Here is a 19,723-nt window from a genome sequence, read left to right on the forward strand (position 1 = left end):
TCCCCACTCCCACCTGCAGCCACTGGGTGTGCAGGGGCTGGCTGCATCCATCACCCCTGGGAGTGCCAGGCAGGAGCAGCAGCTCTGGGAACGGTGGTGTGACCCCAGCAGTGGCTGTGACCACCTGATGGTGAGCACGGTGACCATGGCCACCATCCTGTCCCCCAGGATGCAAAGAGTGGAGCTGCAGGGCAGTGCCAGGGGTGCAGAGATGGGATACAGAGTGACTGATTGGGGACATGGAGGTGGGATGCAGGGGGATGCAGGGGAATACAGGGGCGAGGCTGCAGGAAGGGATGGGTTACACGGTGAAGGCATCGTCGCACTTCCCTGACATCCTCGACCTTGACAAAGAGGGGAGTGTGAATGAGATTTCTCGTTTTGAGGCTGACACTTCAACCCTGCCCTGCCATGTCGTGCTGTGCCGTGTGCCCATTTCCTTGTGCCGAGAGCTCTCTCGCTGTGCTCCGGATCTCCCGCTCAGCGCACAGCCATGAATTCCCTCTATCTTGCAGGGGCGGTGGAAGCTCTGTCTCCCACCTCCCTTCGGAGCTGAGAATCCCCGCCTGGCAGCGCTCACAACCAGACGTGCCAAGGAACCGTGCAGGCAGCGAGGGTGCAGGATGGTCCCTCCTCATCCTCACCGGGGCAGAATCCTCCTGCTCCCCACACCTGGGGGTCCTGAGGTGGGCTGGGACATATCCAATAGATGACTGGGCACTGGGTGACGGCGGCTTCGCCCGGGACGCGGCGGCAGCGCCCGGCTGGACCGGTCCGGCGGGGGCCGGGTTGACGCAGCGCCAGCAGCCCCGAGCCCTTCCCGAACGCCGCTTCCTGCCGCCCCCGCGCTCCAGCCTCGGGGGGTCCCCGCACGGCCCGGGGGGTCCCCGCGCCCCCGGCCCTGCCCCGGGGCGGCTCCCGGCCCCACCTGGCCGCGCCCACTGACGTCACCCAGGTGGTCCCCTCGTGGTCGCGCCCTCGTTCCGCCGCCGCCGCGCCCCGCGCGCCCCGCCCCGCTGTCCAATCACCTGCGGGCGAGGGGCGGGGCAGCCGCGCCCCCGCCAATGGGGAGCCGATAAACACGTCCGGCGGGGGCGGGCCCCGGCGGGCCCAGGAGTTGATTGACGTGCTAAGCATCCAATAGCGGCTCGGCATCTCGGGGGCGGGGCCTGCGGCGGGCGGGGCGGCGCGCGGGGCGCTGCTCGCCTTTTGTTCGGGCAGGAGCGGGCGGGCGGCGGAGAGCGGCGGTGAGCGGGGACGGGCTCCGGGATCGGGACCGGGCGGGGAGGGCCTGTCGGTGAGTGGGGCCGGGGCACCGGGCACGGGGAGCGCCGGTGAGCGGGACTGGCGCGCCGGGCACGGGGAGCGGCGGTGAGCGGGGCGGGGCACCGGGCACGGGGAGCGGCGGGGAGGTGAGCGGAGCCGAGTCAGCGAGCATCGGGCACGGGGGAGCGCGGTGAGCGGCGATAGGCCGGCGGAGCTGGGCGGTCACCGCTCCGGTGAGCAGGGACGGGGCCAGAGCACCGGGCTGGCGGAGATCGCGGCGGGGACGGTCCGGGGAGCGGAGTTGGGAACGGGGCCGGGGTCGTGGCCGTCGGTCGTTCCGGGCTGGGCTGCACCGGGGCCGTGCGGGGCTGGGGAGAGGCTGCGCTCGGGGCGGGGAGGACCGGGGTGTCCGGGCCGGGCAGCACCGGGCGTCCCCCTGTCTGGGGCAGGGCTCCCCGGGGCTGCCCGTGAGCTCGGCCGGTCCTGCGCGGGACCAGTTGGGCGGGTCCCCGGGGCTTCCCCCGTGGGCAGCTGGGCTGCCCTGGCTGTCCCGGCCTCTTCCCAGCGCTGCGGGAGCGAGTTTGGGAGTCGCTGCTCCGCGCTCCTCTGCGAGGCGGTGACTCCGGCCCCGGCCCCGCCCGGAGCTGCCGCTGGGCGGGCGAGGCCCTGGCACGGCGCTGGCCCGGTGCTCCGGGGCTCTTACACAAACCGGGCCGCTCCGTGCCCAGAGTCACACCTGGGGACACCGCGTGCTGCTCTCCAGGCCACCAAGGATCGCCTCCACATCTCCGGGGCTGCCCTCTGCCCACCGCCGGGGATGTGAGAGCCGGGGGCTGAGAGGGCCAGGGGGGAGTGATGACCTGACATCACCCCGACATCACCCCGCGGGTTACGGGGGGTCCCCGCTGAGCCCCTGACAGCGGCCATCCGGACCGGGAAACGGCGGGGGGAGCGAAACTTGGCTGTTTGTCTGATGTTTGGAGAGGAGAGAGAGCGCGCTAATTGCGTTAGCTGAGTGATTAGCTTAATTAATCAGGTTTACAGCACAGATGAAAGGATAAATGCTGAAATGTTGCTGGGAGTTGCCCGGAGAAGGCAAACGTGGGCTGTCATAAGAGCAGCGCGGGGAGAGGAGAAGGAGCGCTCGGGAGGGCACAGTGAGCGCTCAGGGGGGCACGGCTGGTTCTGGGGACGGGACAGGGTGTTCTGTGCCGCTGTTGTGCCTGCACGGCTGTGAGAGCATCAGCCTGCACTCTCTCCAGCCAGGCTGGAAGTTCTTGCACCTCCAGCTTCCCCATAACGCTGTTGCAGTGCCTGGGTGAGTCCCATGCCTGGTTTGATGTTCCCTTGTCAGCTTCCCCATACCAGAAGGGTGGTGGGGGCTGGGGACACCCCGTGGTCGCTTCACGTCCTGCTCCAGCCCACGTCGTGCTGGTTTTGGAGCTGGTGCCAGCCCCGACCAGCTCGCCGGGTCTGGTGTCCGTCTGCCATCGGCTGGTGGGGAGCCGGGGGCGTTTGCTCCCTGCCAGCTGCCGCGGGGATGGAGCTGGAGCCGTGCCGGGGGCGGTTGCTCCGGGCTGGCAGCCGCATCCAGGGCAGGTGCAGTGTCCGCGGGGGCTGCTCCAGGCTCCGCTCTTGGAGTGTCCGGCCCAGCCGGAAACAGGGATGAGAAAATTACTGGGGTCCATTTCTGTGTCCTTGTCGGTGTCGGGGCTGGGTGGAAAGGTGCAGGGCACCCGCTGGAACTGTGTTTGCACGTTTGAAGCCTGTGATCGCTCATTGTTTTGGAGGATTTCCATGAAGCGTCATGAAAAACCCATTTTACTGCTAATTTGGCTTAAACAAGTTGGCCATCAGGACGGGGACGCCCGGAGCTCCTGGCAGCGGTGGCTGAGGGTTGTGCTCCCTCCTTGCTCTGTGGCTGCTGAGCGGGAGAAGGGACAGACGAGGGTCCCCAGGGCTCGGGGCGCTGGGGAAAGGTGGGGCGGCCCTCCCTCAGACAATGGCGTTCCAGTCTATTGTCTGGGCGATGTGCCGTGTCCTTGCCGGCTCCAGGAAGCGCGTTCATCCCCGGTGGGGAGGGGGGGGCTGGGGGAACGAGCCGAGCTGCTGGGAGGGGTCTCCTGGGGCTGGGTGTGCGAGGAGTTTGTGCACCGTGCTCGGAGCCTCGGCGGGTGAATCGTGGCCGGGCTGCAGCCGAGGGCCTTGGGGAATGTCCCCTCTGGTCCCGGTGCCGCATTTCAGCGGCGCTGCCCTAATCCCATTAACTCACCCCTTTGTTTCCCCCACCTGAAAGCCTTACCCAGCCCTCGCAGCCGGGCAGGCACTGCGGTACAGCTGCACGGCTCCTGCAGCTCAGCCCGTTCCTGACACAGTCTTCCCCTTCAAGACTGTGGTTTGGTGTGGGAGCGCTTGATGGGATTTGGCTTTTTATCACACTTCCAGATCTCCGGGATTTAAGAGGGCGCTTTTGCCGGGCGCGCTGCCGCTCGCAGATGGCAGAGCCTGGGAGCGAAGCTGCCCTTGGCCCCGCTCCGCAGGCTGGGGGAGCAGAGCCTCTGCACAGAGAACTTGCAGAACTTTAATTGCAGCATCTGTAGCGACGCTTGTGCGGGTTTTGAAGGTTTAAATTAGACTGGCTTCTAATTACCAGAAGTTAAAAAGAAACGTAGTGTCTGTCACAGCAGTATAAGCCTACCTTGGAGTTCACCCACCTAGACAGGGTGTGTGAGCGCCCAGGGCTGGGGGTGGGTGGTCAGACTCAGCCCCGTGTGGTGTCCCAGGCGGGTCTGTGTGAATGGAATCGGCTGGGGATGGCAGCTCGAGAGGACACCAGGGCTGCGTTAGTGCCTTGAATGGTGTTCTCTGCTTTAGGAGGGTTGGTGTTACCCCTTTTTGCTCATGGACATACTTGATAAAGTGGTGGACAAAGGGTGCAGGTAACTCCCCTTCCAAAAAGGCCTAAAACTTGACCTCAGCACAATGTCTGTGCTTAAACAGGGCTGGCTGTGCAGCCACACCCGGTTTGTCGATGGCTGCGGAGGGGGGAGGTGAAGATGTTTCTATTTAAGCAGAGGTTTGAAATACCCTTCTAAATACACCATCCCCGATGGGTTCTGCGGCGGCTGCTGACGGGCCTGGAGGCATCCTGGCACGCCTTGGACTCTCAGCTCCGGAATCGCTTTGGAAACAGGGCAGGAGCTTCGTGCCGCGGCTGCCGGGGCTTGTCGGGCAGCCCGCGACATCTGCGCTCTCTGTTCCCAGCGAGTCCTCGGCCTCCTTGCCAGGCGCGGAGCTCCTGGCGGGGTGGAGGCGGAATGCTCGGTGTTTTCCCAATACCCCACGCTTGGCTGATCAGACCTGGGCGGGGGTGAGGTGGCCGTGCCCTCCGGGGGGGCTGCCCCGCTGCTGGAGGGGGGCACAGAGCCCGTGGGGTGGGTGAGCTGGGGTTCCATGTGTGCCTTTTGGGGGTGGGTGTCTGGGTGAAAAGCGTGTCCCTGTGTGCGGGGGGAGAGACCTTTGGCTGCTGGCAGAGCCTGCCGTAATCGCGGTGACGCGCGGGCAGAGCCCTGGTGACAAATCATTAACTTGCTCCGACAGGCCGGGTGCTGACGGCTGTTGGTGATAATTTCTTGTGAAGCGTCTGAACTTTGCAGCTGTAATGCAACTGGATGGAGAAATTAAGCTGGGGCTCAGCACCTCTGCCCTCTTCCTCACTGCTCCAGCTCCTCTGGCAGGGCCAGGTGGCAAACCCTGGGTCCTGGACACCATGGCTGGAGCTGGGAACAGCCAGCAGAGTCCAGAGCCTGCAATTATAGTGTTCATAAAGAACAACTTGTTCTTTGTGCTCATTTAAACAAAATAATGATTTTTGATTTTTTTATCCAGATGGAGTAATTGTGATTAATCTCACCATGCCAGTTCTCCTTTCCATGGACAAGTAGCAAATTCCCATTTTCCCTAGACATGATTCTAGTGAGATCAGCAAACTATGAGGAGGAGATGAGCCCGTGTGGGTCCTCCTGATCCTGGTGCTGCTGCAGGTGGAGGTGTCTGTGCCAACAAGGGATGTGGGGAGAGGGATGCACTGCCAGAGACTCCACAGTGGGTCTTTGGCAGGTGAATGTTCCTGGGAAAGCTTTCCCTGGGCTGAGGGTCCTGCTGTGGGCCCTGCCCCCTGCACAGGAGCGGGGAGTGGGTGTCATGCTCAGTGCTGTGCCTGCACTTGCAGCGGGAGAGCACTTGATGGATAATGCTGTGTTGGTTTGTGATGTGAAGTGCCAAAACATCACAGCCTGGGCCTGGTGTGTGCTGGAGCTGTCAGGAGCTGTTAATTCAGGTGCAGGCGAGGCTTTTCGGGGACATGATCTGGGCTGATGGGGAGCATCAGCTGAGCGCAGCAGGTCGTGACAGAGTTGCCGCATTCTGGGGCTGTTCTGCTGCCAGAGCCTGCTCTGGTGCTCAGGGGGATGCAGCACCCCCAGCAAGAAGAGCTGGAGCTTTACACGAGGCATTCAGCAGCTCAAATGTAACAACATAATGGTAGTTGAAATATAAAGAAAGGTTAGGGCCCCCTCCAGTGAAGTAACCCAGATCTGAAGCTCCCGCACCCCACTGCCTTTTCTGAGTGCCCTGAAGTTGTCAGAGCTGGTGGAGCAGCCAGGAGCCATTCTGTACCTGGGTACATCCATACACAAAGGCCATGAGCTCCTTTGTGTGCAAGGCCAGGCCGGTGGTTTTGCCTGCTCTAACGAGAAGCTGATCCCCTGCCGTTGTCTCCTCCTCATTAAACTTCAAGCTGCTCTCGTTCCCCTTTGAATTCTTCCACTCATCTTCCCTGTAAAGCCCCATTGAAAGGGCTCCTGGTGCCGGGATCTGACTCGAACGCTTCCCATTGATGCTGGTGAGGTCTTGACAAGCTCCTTTCTCTGCCTGCTCCCGCTGCGTGTTCCTGAGGATCCTCTTCAAAACCACTGAAGCTTTTGTACAGAGTCTGCGGGGCCTTCGTTAGTGCTGCCCCAGCTCTGTCAGTCCTTGCTGTCACTTCAGAGCACCTTCAGGCAAGGGGTGTGGGTGTTGGGGGACTTTGGAGGTGCAGCTCTCCAGGGTGCACAGGGCTCTGGGTGCCCTTGTCTGTGGGAAGGCTCAGTGCTGTGGCTGTCGAGGCCGGGGCTGTCTGAGAGGGCAGTTGCTAATCGCCGGCTGCTGCAGGAAGGGGGGGACCGGAGATGGCTTGTGTGTAGCGTAAGTGCTTCTAAAATAGAGTCTTTTCTTGTGCTGCATTTATTGAATTGCCTTAACTGCCTCTTCCCCTTCCTTAAAAGCCTCGGCGACTGTAATTGCAGCCACTCGCACGCTCCCACCGCCGAGCTCAGCCCCTCACATGCTGTGGCTGCATGAGGGGCCCCCCAGCACTGCTGCCTTTTGCTCCTGGAGGATGTGAGCCAGGGTGGGGCTCTGGCAGCCCCCTGCTGGCACCCACACTGCTTCATGCTGGTGTGAGGGCAGGCTGGACCTGCATGTGATGAGCTCAGGCTGCCCTTCACACCCACTGACCCTGAGACCCAGTGCCTAGTCTGGTGCAGCAGTCCCTGCCTGGGGCTTGTGATGGTGCCCTTTATTCCCCACCAGCTCCAACTGGGGTGACCTCACACTGGGGATTGAGACCTGCTCACCCCAGGGACTGCTGCTCCCCAAAAAGTCCCTGAGCAGTAGATATTTCTGCATGAAACAGCACTCACTGCTTTCCTGACACTGTTCTAGGCAGCTCAGCCCTGTCTGCTGGCTCTGCCCTGCCTGGTGAGGCTGAAGGTTTCACAGCAGCTGGTGAGAAGGGCTAGTCAGGCCTGGGGCTGCATGTTTGCCAGAGACTTCCTCCGCAGACGGTGTCCCAGGGGGCTGGTGCTGCTTGGACTCTGATCAAATGGCTCCGGGGGCGGATGAGCTGCTGGCCGGTGCCCGACAGCCCGCGGGAGCTTCCTCTGCCTTCCTGGCTCAGGGAAGTGGTGGGAGAGTGATTAACCTTTTCCTGCCAGTGCCCTGCTTGGGTGGCTGAAGCCCTTGCCTGTCCTGCATCCCATGGCTGAAGCCTCTCAGGTGTTTTGGTCCCTTCCCCATTGTGGTGCCAGGAGCAGACTGGAGGTTCTCCCAAAACATGCTGTCCCCTCTGAGCAGTCCTCACATCTGTCTCACTTTTCCTGGAGGATTTCTCATTTTCCCAGGAGCAAGTTCTGTTTCCCTGGGGTCAAGGCTTGTGTGGAGTGGGGCTCAGGTGAGAGCTGGTGGCACTGTTCTGCCCTTCCTAATCCACCAGCCTGGTGGGGGGAGGTAAGAACTGGGCTCAGCAGCAATTGTCCTGCCCACAGGCCTGATGTGGGAGGGCTGGAGCTCACCCAGACATGCCCCCTGCTCATGGCTGACCCTTTAGTGTGGGTATTTTCACATATGCCCCAAATAACACCCTGTTTCTCCCTCCTGCATGAAGGTCCTTCCTGCTACAGCACTTTGCTAGAAACATTGCCAGGAAATGGCTCCTGATCAGGTGAACCCAGGTGTAACCAGCACCCTCGTGCCCCTCTCCCACTGATCCTGCTGAGGAGGAGAGAGGACACCTGAGGACAGAGCCACGCTGTGGAGGGTGGGGAAGAAGCTTGTGTCATTGTCTGCCCCTCACTGAGTGATGAGCAGGGCACACTTGACACAAGGTTCAGAAAATGTCACTGCTCACCATAGGAGAGTCTGACATTTGCTCTGCTGGCCCTGTCACCTCGGGTGCTGTTGGCCTCGCTGGCCCCTGTGGTGATGAGCAAACACTGTTAGGGGGATGCTCAGGGGAAGGACAGGTGCCTGTGTCTCTCCTGTGGGGCTCCTGGTCCCACTCTCCTGCTTGGAGCTCATCTGGGGCTGATCACCAGAGCTTGTGTCTGAACTCCAGGAGCTGTGCTGGCTTTTGATGTCCCTGGGTGCTGTGGTGCAGACAGAAGGGGTGGCTCATGCATAATGCAGGGCTCTGTACGGTGTCTGAGCCCAGCTCCTGGAGGTTTGGAAAATTAAGTGCCTGTCTGATGCCTGTAAATTGTGGAGTGGATGTCACTGCTCTACAATGGTGCAGCAGCATCAGCCCCTGCCAGATCTGTCTCACTGCTGCATGGGGTCCCTGCCCTGGCCCTGGTTGTGTGATCTTTTCTGCCCTCAGCTCTGCTTTCCTCCTGCCCACCTTATCCAGGGCAGCTTATCAGTGTTTGCCTGGGGTGTTGGGGCTGTGCAGGTGGGATGGGTGCTGGCTCACCCAGCTCCTGCACCATGCTGATGTGCCCTGCCAGTGCCACAGAGCACTCTCCTGCCTACCACTTCCACACTTTGTAAGGCACAACTATTGATTCTCTTGAGTTTCCTGACACAATTTAGAGACTCTGCCACCACGGCCAGGATGACCCAGCTGAAGGACTTGTGCTCCCAAATACCAATGCAGCAGCACAGGAGTGTGGGTGTGCAGCAGCACGGCACTCCCAGCTCCACACCGGGGCTCTCACGGCCCATCCCTGCTGCGACGCGGGGTGGGGAGCAGAGCTGCCTCTCCTGTCGCCCCTGGCACCGTGTGTCACACACTGTCCTGCCCCACCGATCAGCCATCCCAGCTCCTGCCCGCCGTGGGAAGGCTCTGCCTCCACCGCCCTCCATTAGCGGGTCCCTCCATTGCCTGACCACCGTGCATTATGCACAGCCCATTATAGCTGCTCTGAGTCTGCCAGCGCTGCTTGACAGCTCAAAAAATATTGGATTGGCAGGAGCAGCGCCCAGCCCGGCTCCGGGAAGGCGGCTGGGGCTGGGGCTGGGCGCGGGGGGTTTGCAGGATGCTCCCAGCCGGGGGGACAAGCCTGGCGGGCTCCCGTTTCCCGTCTGGCCGCTGCTCCCGCGAATGAGGGCTTAGGATTCCTCCCTGCGAGCGCCGGCCTGTGCAGCTGGCGAGGGCTCGGCCGCTCCTTGGGAACAGCCGGCAGCGGTGGGACGAGCCGCGCCAAGCCCGTGCGCGCCGTGCCCCGCCGGGCCGCCCCACGGAGCCGCGTCCTCGGCCGCCACCCGACGCCCTGACTCAGCCGCCGGCCTGGCGGGGGGCTCAGCTCGGCTCAGCTCCATCTCCTCGCTCCCCCAGGAGGGTGCTGGGCCCGAGGCTGCCGCCCCAGCCCGGCTGGTTGGTCCCTGCGGGTCCCGCGCTGTGCTGGCGGCTGGAGCGGAGCCAGGGGAGCGCGGCCGCCCCGGTCCAGCCCGGCGCAGGAATCGGGGCCGGTGCAGGTGGTAATTAGAGTGTTTGGAAGTGGGTGCTGCTGCGCCCAGGTATGCCGGGCGGCAGCTGCTCCCTTCGCTGCTTATCGCCTCTGAAACTCTGACTCATTCACTCCTGCGCGGCAGGGAAGGGATAGGAATCCTGGGTGATGGGTCATCGGAGGGCTGGGCGGGTGCTGTCTCAATCCCTCCCTCCCTGCCTGCCTCCAACCCTCCCTCCCCGCCTGCCTTCAACCCTCCTGGCCCTGCCGGGGGCCTGGATGCAGGGCTGGTGACTCACAGCCCTGAGTGAGCTCAGGCATTAATCCATGAGCCATCCTCCCTCCCCCTGTATCCCCAAATTAAAGACAAGGAGATCCTAGCCCTGCTCCCAGCAACCTTGGCTGGTTTGTCCTGAGTGTTGGGATGTGCCGGGCTGCCCTGTCCCGGCACTGAGTGGGGAGTGCCCAGCCCCGGACCACACCGTGGGGCGCCTGTGGTGCTGAGCACCCATGGGAGAGCTGAGCCGGTGACTTTGCCTGTTTATTTTTAAGTGCTTTAGGAGCGTCCCAGGAAGCTCCTAAAAAGATTCGTTTTATGCTTGGAGCTCCAGCCATATGGCGCTTGGAACTCTTGGCATGTCCCCAGCTCTTTGCAGGTCCTGTCTCTGGAAAGGGGTCTTAAAAAACCTCATGGGCAGCTGGGGGACCCTGGAGCTTGTGGTGTCCCACTGTGCTGGGCAGAGCCTGCCCACACCTTGGCCGTGGCAGTGGTGAGACACACGGCGTTGTGAGACACAGCGCTGTGAGACGCAGCCGCCGTTCATGTCTGAACATGAGCAACAAAGTGCTGAGCTTTGGGTTCGTCATCCCGGTGCCGCCTTTCATCTCCAGTGGGGGAGGAGGGCAGATAGGGATCGGCTCCATCTGCTCGTGGCCTGCACAGAGGCCGGCTGCTGCACGGGGGGCTGCTGTGCCATTCAGGGGCAGGAGGGTCCTGCGGCAACCTGGGCTCTCCTGGAGGCGTAACCTCTCCCCTCCCACCCCGCAGAGCAGCCATGGAGGTGATGAACATGATGGAGCAGCCAATCAAGGTGACGGAGTGGCAGCAGACCTACACCTACGACTCCGGGATCCACTCCGGCGTCAACACGCAGGTGCCCTCCGTCAGCAGCAAGTGCCTCGGGGACGATGACGAGGTGTATGGGAAGCAGTACACCATCAAGAAGACCACCACCACGAGTTACTGCCAGGGAGGGAGCCAGGGCCAGAGCCAAGCGCAAGGTAAGCAGCTGTGGGGCCTGGCACATCCTCAGGCTCAGCTGCTCAGCTTCTGCTTTCCTCTTCCTCCCCCGTAGCCATGCTGCTGCTTCTGGGTACTCCTCCGTGCTGACTTCCACACTCTGGGAGTTGTTGCTGCCTAAAATATGCTCCCTCCTGTCCTCCTTCCCAGCACTGAGAGGCTCTTGTGGGGGTGGTGCATGGTCAGCCCGTGCTGGCGCTGAGCTGCACATCGGAGTGTGCCAGCGGGTTGGCTTGAGATGGGAACAGCTGATCCCGGCCCACAGATCTGTCACCTGCTCTACTGCCTGTCTCCCTGCTGGGAAACCTGTCCCAGTGTGGCTGCCAGAGCTGCCAGCGTGTGCTGTAACACCACGTCACTGCCACAGCTTCTCCTGCTGAGGCGAGGACAACTCGGAGCCGCAGCCTGGAGTGAAGGAGATGCTTCCCCCCAGCTTTATTCCCTCAAAGGGGGCTGGTTTGCTCTGCTTGCCTCTGCAATTCCCTGTCAGCAATACACCCTGGAAGGTTTATTTGCTAGCTCCTGCAGGGATCAGATCCCCCTACGGGACCCTGTGCGTTCCTTGTGCTGCAGAGTTGGGGACCATGGGTGGCTACTGCAGTATCACACCTCAGCATCCTCGATGGGGAGGGCCCCAGCGTTCTCCTTTTTTCCAGTGCCAGCTCATGCAAAGTTACAAATATCCTTAATTTTTTAATTAATGGGCCTTGTGTGACAACTGCCTCATCATGCTGCCTAATTGAGTGTTGTCTTATCTCTGTGCTGCCGGATCTGTTTACGCTTTGAAGCTCCAGCTCTGTGCAGAGTGTGCCGGGACTGCTGACGTGGCTGGTGTCACTGCGCTAAGCTCTTGCTCATCTTGTTGGGATTGGGAAGCAGGGCTGGGAGCACTCCTTGGAGAGAGCCTTACACTGCCTTCCTGTCCACCCCTGCAGCGGACATGGAGGCTCAGCTGGCCATGACCCGTGCCCAGCGCGTCCGGGCTGCCATGTACCCCGAGACGGTGGAGGACCGCTCGCTCCTCATCACCACCCAGCTGGAGGGGCAGCAGACCAACGTGCAGCGCCTTGCAGAGCCCTCCCAGATGCTGAAGTCAGCCATCGTGCACCTTATCAACTACCAGGATGACGCCGAGCTGGCCACACGTGCTATCCCAGAGCTCACCAAGCTGCTCAACGATGAGGACCCGGTAAGGAACTATGTTTGCTGTATGTGTCTCTGGGCTTTCAGCTGCTGCACAGATGAGCTCCCGTCTCTGTGGGGCTCTGTGGCCATGTCTGTCACCTTCCTCTTGGCCAAACTCCTGGTGGCCTCGGTCCTGTACCAGGACTGAGCCCACCTCTGCCCAGCCATGTCACCTCCTGTCCTTGGTGCACAACCCCTTCCCACACGTCCGTTCCTCTCCCTCCAGGTGGTTGTCAGCAAGGCAGCCATGATCGTCAACCAGCTCTCCAAGAAGGAGGCGTCGCGCCGCGCGCTGATGCAGTCGCCGCAGATCGTGGCGGCCGTGGTCCGCACCATGCAGAGCACCAGTGACCTGGACACTGCCCGCTGCACCACCAGCATCCTGCACAACCTCTCCCACCACCGCGAGGGCCTGCTCTCCATCTTCAAGTCTGGTGGCATCCCGGCCCTAGTCAGGATGCTGAGGTACACAGTGATGGTGGGGACTCCAGGGGGGTGGCAGAGCCTGGCAGCTCCTCCTGGGCTGGGGGCAGAGGAAGGGAGGGTTCATGCTGCCCTCAGTGTAGGTCCTCCTGCTCACCAAGACAAGGGAGTGGGAGACTGTGAACCTGTGGAAACCCATGGGGTTTGCTGTGTATGGAGCCTGCATCGGGACAGGAGGAGGGGAGGGCTAGCTGACCCACACTGCCCTGGTCACAGAGTTGGGGCTCAGGCTCTGAGGTGTCCCTTCCCTGGGGCCATGCTGAAGGGTGCTGGTGGGTGCTGGGTTCAGGGCAGCCCTGGGGGCTCTACTGCAGCCCGGTGAGTGTGGTGTGGTTCCTGCACTGATGTGGTGTGTGCTGCCTGCCCACAGCTCACCTGTCGAGTCAGTTCTCTTCTATGCCATCACCACCCTGCACAACCTGCTGCTGTACCAGGAGGGGGCCAAGATGGCTGTGCGTTTGGCCGACGGGCTGCAGAAGATGGTTCCCCTGCTGAACAAGAACAACCCCAAGTTCCTGGCCATCACCACTGACTGCCTCCAGCTTCTGGCCTATGGGAACCAGGAGAGCAAGGTGGGATGGGGATCCCAGACTGACAGAGATGTGGGGTAGGCAGGAGGGGGGTGGTTGCCCAGCTTTGCACCTCACAGATGTGCAGGAGGCAGTGCTGGAGACCCCACCATCTCGTGTGTCCCTGGTGATATGACCGGAGTATTCCTGCATGCCAAGGGGCTGGAGCTTTTGCCTGGCTTGTGTCCTGGCATGAGCTGGGGAATCTGGAGAGGGGGTCCCAGCAGCCCAGGGCTGCCACGCCCAGCCCTTCACTCTTGATGCCTCATCCCTGGAAGTGTTCAGGATCAGGTTGAACAGGGCTTGGAGCCACCTCGTCTAGTGGAATGTGCTGCTGCCTGTGGTGGAGGGTGGAACTGGATGGTCTTTAAGGTCTCTTCCAACCCAAACTATTCTGGGATTCTGTTTTGCAGCTGATTATTTTGGCCAACGGAGGACCCCAGGCCCTGGTGCAGATCATGCGCAGCTACAACTATGAGAAGCTGCTGTGGACCACGAGCCGCGTGCTCAAGGTGCTGTCGGTGTGTCCCAGCAACAAACCTGCCATCGTTGAGGCTGGTAAGAGAGGCTGGGGCAGAGCCACAGGAGGAGGATGAATGGTGGTGTCAGGGCGATGTGGATGAGGATGTGTCCTCCTGCATGTCTGTGGGACGGGCAGAGGTCTGCACAGCCAAGTGAAGCCACCTGTGCTGGCCTGGATTCCTGCTCTGAGGGCTACTTAAGACATGTTCCTGGCATTGTGTGTGGGCAGGATCCATCCTGGATGTCTGAGAGCTCTTCACACACCACATTTGGCTCCCCTGAGCCATGAGGCTGCTCTGTGTACAGGAGCATCAGCCAATGCCCAGCCCACGTAGCCCTGCTGCCATTTGCTCCTCCTTCTGGTGGGATGGCCAGAGGTGCTCACAGGACTGTCCCCTTCCCTGCAGGTGGCATGCAGGCATTGGGCAAGCACCTGACCAGCTCCAGCCCTAGGCTGGTCCAGAACTGCCTGTGGACCCTGCGGAACCTTTCTGATGTGGCAACCAAACAGGTGAGTCTGCAGGACCCCTGGTTGTGCTTCAGTGCCACATTTTGGAGCTGTGTCCATGCTGGGTAGATCATGCCAGGCTGAGTCCAAAGCCCCCTTCTCCATGAGCTGCAGCTGCATGTGTGCCTGACAGGGTAAGGGGATGCCCCATTGTGCTTAAGTTACCCTGCAGCAGGGTGTGCCCTGCATCCCAGAGCACTGCTCACTGCCTGTGGCCCTGCCCTTGCCAGCTGGCTTCAGCACTCCTTCGTGTCCCCAGTGTGGGGCCGAGGCCACCACGGTCACTCAGCGGGTGCCACCAGAGTTTGCTCTGGCTCGAGAGCCCTGTCAGCCTGTCCTGGGCTGGCTGCCTGCCCAGCTCCTGGGGGAGCTGCCAGCAGAGCTGCTGCCAAGGCTGTTATGCCCTGCAGCTGGTGCAGAGATGACCCTAGCCCTGCTCTGGGTCTGCTCTCCCAGCCCTTTACTGCCTCCTGATGAGTTTTCCCATCTGCTGGGGCCACTCCATGTGGATTAGCTCTGATGCAGCCTGGAAACTATTTTGGCTGTCATGAAACCATCCCTGGCTCTGCTGACTGAAGGGTTGAAGGAGGATGTGGTCATGGTGCTTTAACTCCTTCCTGTCCTGCTGCTGGCTGCTGGCCAGCATTGCTAGGACTGGGGTCACTCCATCACCATGTGGGGAGTGCTGGCAGGGGCATTGGAAGTGTGATTCCAGCAGGAGACATTAAACTCGGAGTGAAGCTGCACATATTAGAGTGGCTGGGGCTCACGGTGAAGGAGCAGCTCCAGCTGTGGGGGATGGAAAAGGAGCCTTGGGGGGATGGAAAAGGAGCCTTGGGGGGATGGAAAAGGAGCTGTGGGGGGATGGAAAAGGAGCTGTGTGGGAGTCAGGAACACTGCGGCCCCCCCCCATCACTGCCTGCTGGGGGCACGTGGGGCCAAATGGGGGCTGGAACTTGGGTCTGGCTGTGTGTGCTGCTCCCACCTCCCATCCCCACTCCTGCAGGAGGGCCTGGACGGCGTCCTCAAGATCCTGGTGAACCAGCTGAGCTCTGATGATGTGAATGTGCTGACCTGTGCCACTGGCACCCTCTCCAACCTGACCTGCAACAACAGCAAGAACAAGACACTGGTGACACAGTCAAACGGGGTGGAGGCCCTGATCCACACCATCCTGCGGGCGGGCGACAAGGAGGACATCACCGAGCCGGCCGTCTGCGCCCTGCGGCACCTCACCAGCCGGCACCCCGAGGCCGAGATGGCACAGAACTCAGTGCGGCTCAACTACGGCATCCCCGCCATTGTCAAGCTCCTCAACCAGCCCAACCAGTGGCCACTGGTTAAGGTAAGGGGCCAGAGGGGTGTTGGGGGCAGGAGGAGGCCAGTGCCTGGGCTGGAGCAAGCCCCTGCCTGCTGTGCTGTGGTGGGATGGGCTGCTGAGGGGGTCAGCAGCTGGTGCTGTGCACAGAGTGATGGTGGCTGCTGCTGCCACAGCCTTGCTCTTGTTGGGTCGTATCCTTGACAGCAGCTGATTAAGAAAGTGCTTCGTGCTTTCTGCTCATTGGAATTGAAGCTCAGCTTGGGGAGGGGATGGATCCAGGGTGGGGTGAAGCTGAGTCAGTCTGCACCACAGAGGGGATGGGGTGGGACAGATGGAGAGGGGTGCAACCAGTGGGTCTCTTGGGGAGCACGTACTGTTCTGATCCACAGCTGAGACAAATCACTCCTCCCTCCTCCAGGCTACCATAGGCCTGATCCGCAACCTGGCTCTGTGTCCAGCCAACCATGCCCCGCTGCAGGAGGCCGCCGTCATCCCCCGCCTGGTCCAGCTGCTGGTCAAGGCTCACCAGGACGCCCAGAGACACGCGGCCGCCGGCACACAACAGCCCTACACGGTGAGTCCCCACCCCTTTGCCCTGCTCCCAGCATGGCCTGGCACCCCAAAACCCAGCCTGTCCCTGGGGGTGCCCTGTGCCTGCACTTCAGGTGGCTGTGCTCTGGTGTGAGGGCCCTGGCTGAGCTCTTGTTCCCTGGCAGGATGGAGTGAAGATGGAAGAGATTGTGGAGGGTTGCACAGGGGCACTGCACATCCTGGCCCGGGACCCCATGAACCGCATGGAGATCTTCCGCCTCAACACCATCCCTCTCTTTGTGCAGGTCAGGGCTGTGGGGACACAGGGGCTGCACTGGGCCACCTCCTGCCCAGCCTGCACAGGGAGCTGCAGCCCTGGGCTGCATCAGGACATGCCCAGAGCACAGGGGCTCTTTGCTGGCTGTTTCACACGGCTACTGATCTCTCCTGGCAGCTCCTGTACTCGCCGGTGGAGAATATCCAGCGTGTGGCAGCCGGCGTGCTGTGTGAGCTGGCCCAGGACAAGGAGGCAGCAGATGCCATCGATGCTGAGGGGGCCTCGGCTCCCCTGATGGAGCTGCTGCACTCCCGGAATGAGGGAACAGGTGAGTGCTGCCATGTCGGGGGCTATGCTGGGGACTCTCCTGGCACTGTCCCAGCTGGGGCTTCTGGGGCTCTGATGCTGCATGGCAGCAGGAGCTGAGGCTGCTGGCCATCCCTACAGCCACCTACGCGGCCGCTGTGCTTTTCCGCATCTCGGAGGACAAGAACCCTGACTACAGGAAACGTGTCTCCGTGGAGCTCACAAACTCCCTCTTCAAGCACGACCCGGCAGCCTGGGAAGCAGTGAGTATTCCAACAAGATCTTTTCCCTGGGGAAACCAGGATGTCAGGGGATGGCCCTGTCCTGCTTCCAAAAGCTGTTGCCACCACCTCCAACCAGAGCTCAGACAAGAGTGACTGTCAAACAGTGGGAGGTGGGAGGCAGATGGGCTGTGGCCTCAGCTCCTGGGTCATGGCACCACCTGGAGCAGGGCTTGCCACCACATGGCCCCTGAGCATCATGTACATGAATCTCTTCAATTGTGCCACCTTCTTCCATAGGCCCAGAGCATGATCCCCATCAACGAGCCCTACTCAGATGGTGAGTATGGCACCAGCCCTCCTTGCAGGGTCCCCATGGGCTGGCTTATGGGGGGGCAGTTGCCTCATGTCACCAAGTCAGGCTGGTTTTAAAACCTTTTTCAAGTGACTGTCAGTCAAATTCCAGTCCAATGTGCTGAAGATTGGGGGTGCACTGTGGGATGCTCAGCACACACACCTGGTGCCCTTGGGCTGGGGGATGGTGGGGGCCCTTTTACAGCACCACATGTTACATGCTGCCCTGGGTCAGGGGACAAGGAGGTGGCTGAGATCTGGAGAAGTCATTGGCTGATGGGAGCTGAGGTTGCCACATCCCTTCCCTGCAGAGCTGGACCCTGGTTACCGCCCCATGTACTCGGGTGACATCCCCCTGGACCCCATCGACATGCACATGGACATGGATGGGGACTACCCCATGGACGCCTACAGCGACGGCGTCCGAGCGCCCTTTGCTGACCACATGCTCGCCTAACCCGCCTGCAGCCCCACACCAGGTACCTGCCAGCACACCTGGGACGTGGCCACAGGATGGGTGGCCAGGGGAGGCAGGGCTGGCTGATGGCACCTGGTGTGTTGGGGGGTCCCCAACCAAGGTCCCTGGCGCTGCCATGGATCAATGTCCCCGTCGCCTGTGGGCCCAGGGGGGTCCTGTGCCCTGGTCTCTTCCCAAATCCCCCTCAGTGGATGACAGGAGTTCTCTGCCACTGCAGGTGTTCTCTCCATGCAGAAGAGGGTGGCCCCAGAGCTGAGCATTCGTGAGAAGGACTTGGGAGACAGAAGTGCCTGAGAAGACAAAACTTTTCCATTCCCACAAGAGGTTTTATTTTTCGATTTGTTTTCTTCGCTGTGGGGCTGTGGAGAAGGTCCTTCCTCCTGGGACTGCTTCGAGCACCTACTGCCACATCCAGCATCCAAGATACTGTTTCTGAAGCTTTAAAACACAAACCTTGCACCGTTAGTGATCTTTCATTGGCAAAATAGTCTTTTCTATGAATATATATTTCTTTTTTATTTTTAATATGGTGCCAACGGCTTTTGCCGTCTTTAAGTTTGTGCTTTCTAACTTCCCCACGATTTGTTCTGTGTGTTAGTGTTCTAGGAGAGGAATCTGACATGGAAAAACCCTTTGCTTGCTGCAAACTCCAACTGAATCAGGCCAATCCAGAGTTTGCTGAAAACAAAGGGTCCCCGTGTCCCAGGACCTTTGGGGTGTCTGAGGTTTAATTCTTTCCCATCAGCTGCTGGGAGCTGACTTCGTGTCCCTGTCCTGCCAGTCCCCATAGAGGAGTGACTCCAGCATTAGGAACCGTGTCCTTGTACTGATCTTTGTTGCACATTTTAACCCGTTTCCCTTCTCTTTGGTGAGTGGTGTGTTTCCGTCCCCTCCTCCCTTATCTAACGCATTTTTTAAAAGAGGCTTTAGATCCGATGGTGGTTTAACACTCCAGCTGGAAAGGGATGGACAGTTACTGGAGTGTGGGTCAGGAATGGAAGATTTTATTATTTCTGTAAGTTGTTTTTGTATAGACCAAAGCAAAGAATAAAATAACCCCTGCAGCCCCGTGCTGCCCTGAGCCTGTTCTTCTGTCGGCTGGGGACGGTCCCTTGGGGCACCCAGAGGAAGGCACAGCCATCACCCTCTGTGAGCCCATGGCAAGTTCCTGCATGGGGCAGAGTGATCCTGGGGAGCTCATTCCCATGCCTGGCACCTGCTTTGCCTGGACGTGGGCCCAGGCTGCCACAGAGCACGGCAGGGTACCGAGGTTCATGTGCCGTGCCCGGGACAGGAGCAAGCGGGGACAAAGCAGCAGGAGCTGGTCTGGGAAGTGGGAACTGGGGGGAACATCCTGCCTGAGCTGAGCCTGCTGTGGCTGCAGCCAACCCCAGTGCTCAGGGAAATGGATCTGCTTCCTGCCACAGCCTGTGCCAGGACCAGCGACGAGCAAAACAACAGCTGCTTTCCGGGCAGCCCCAGCAGAACCCAGTGCACTTCCCCAGGGCAATGGGGCTGGGGTGGCTCATGGGGTGAGCCTGGAGGCCAGACAGCCCTCAGCCTGCTGCAGCTGCTGCCAGAGCAGGAGACAATCAGTGACAGGCTTTGGCTCCAGCCCTGTGTGCCTGGGATGGGGTTTTGGCTGTGCCACGCCTGGACCCCACCTTGTGGCTCCCAGTCAGCCCTGCTGTGGGTCACAGGGATGCTCCTGCTCTCAGCTCTGGCTGTCCCCAAAATGCCAGCAGGTCTGCAGATGGCCTGGGGGGGGTCAGATTCTGCAGCCATCCTGGAGCCATGGGCAGGGATGTGCCTCAGTCCACTGCAGGAGAGCTGCCAGGGGGCATGTCCGGTATTTTGGTGGGGAAGTGGAGCCAGGGGACATCTAGACCAGAGCAACCCGAGGTGCTTGCGGGGTCCCCAGGGAGCGACATCCCCGGGTGGGCTCCGGGAGCGGCGGGACGGGCTCCGGGGTCCCGGCATCCTCAGCTGCGCTCCGCACCTGCCGGGGAGCGGCTCTCGTTGGTGGCGGGGGTCGGGAGCGATGTCCGAGGGCTCCGCAGTCGCCGCCGCGCCGGGAGCAGCGCCCGGTGTGTGTGCGGATCTCCCGCCCCGGGACCGCCAGCTGCACCAAACCCGGC

General features: G+C 61.2%; 1 protein-coding gene across 4 annotated transcripts; it reads left to right on the forward strand.

Moving 5' to 3' along the window:
• The first annotated feature begins 1,191 nt into the window (after positions 1-1,191).
• Positions 1,192-18,649, forward strand: JUP (junction plakoglobin). 4 transcript variants are annotated; one of them, XM_083877620.1, is made up of 15 exons: positions 1,192-1,247; positions 10,579-10,811; positions 11,766-12,019; positions 12,242-12,480; positions 12,869-13,070; positions 13,481-13,625; positions 13,997-14,100; positions 15,104-15,442; positions 15,837-15,992; positions 16,135-16,254; positions 16,404-16,554; positions 16,674-16,795; positions 17,054-17,093; positions 17,419-17,586; positions 17,803-18,649. In XM_083877620.1, the coding sequence occupies exons 2-14, from the start codon at positions 10,586-10,588 to the stop codon at positions 17,562-17,564; spliced, it is 2,244 nt and encodes a 747-aa protein (XP_083733746.1). In that variant the 5' UTR covers positions 1,192-1,247; positions 10,579-10,585; the 3' UTR covers positions 17,565-17,586; positions 17,803-18,649. The 4 variants fall into 4 exon arrangements, with proteins under 4 accessions (XP_083733746.1, XP_083733745.1, XP_083733747.1 ...); XM_083877619.1 differs by having other exon boundaries at positions 1,212-1,301; XM_083877621.1 differs by lacking the exon at positions 1,192-1,247 and adding an exon at positions 1,413-1,499.
• The last annotated feature ends 1,074 nt before the right edge of the window (positions 18,650-19,723 follow it).

Source organism: Zosterops lateralis (assembly GCF_965231275.1).
Source record: "Zosterops lateralis genome assembly, chromosome: 24".
NCBI classification, from domain to species: domain Eukaryota; kingdom Metazoa; phylum Chordata; class Aves; order Passeriformes; family Zosteropidae; genus Zosterops; species Zosterops lateralis.

Excerpts from the sequence above, each read along its gene's own strand:
- JUP (XM_083877620.1), top strand. The coding sequence starts at position 10,586 with ATGGAGGTGATGAACATGATGGAGCAGCCAATCAAGGTGACGGAGTGG. Across the intron at positions 12,020-12,241 it reads TGCTCAACGATGAGGACCCG|GTGGTTGTCAGCAAGGCAGC; the intron begins GTAAGGAACTAT and ends CTCTCCCTCCAG. Across the intron at positions 12,481-12,868 it reads GCCCTAGTCAGGATGCTGAG|CTCACCTGTCGAGTCAGTTC; the intron begins GTACACAGTGAT and ends GCCTGCCCACAG.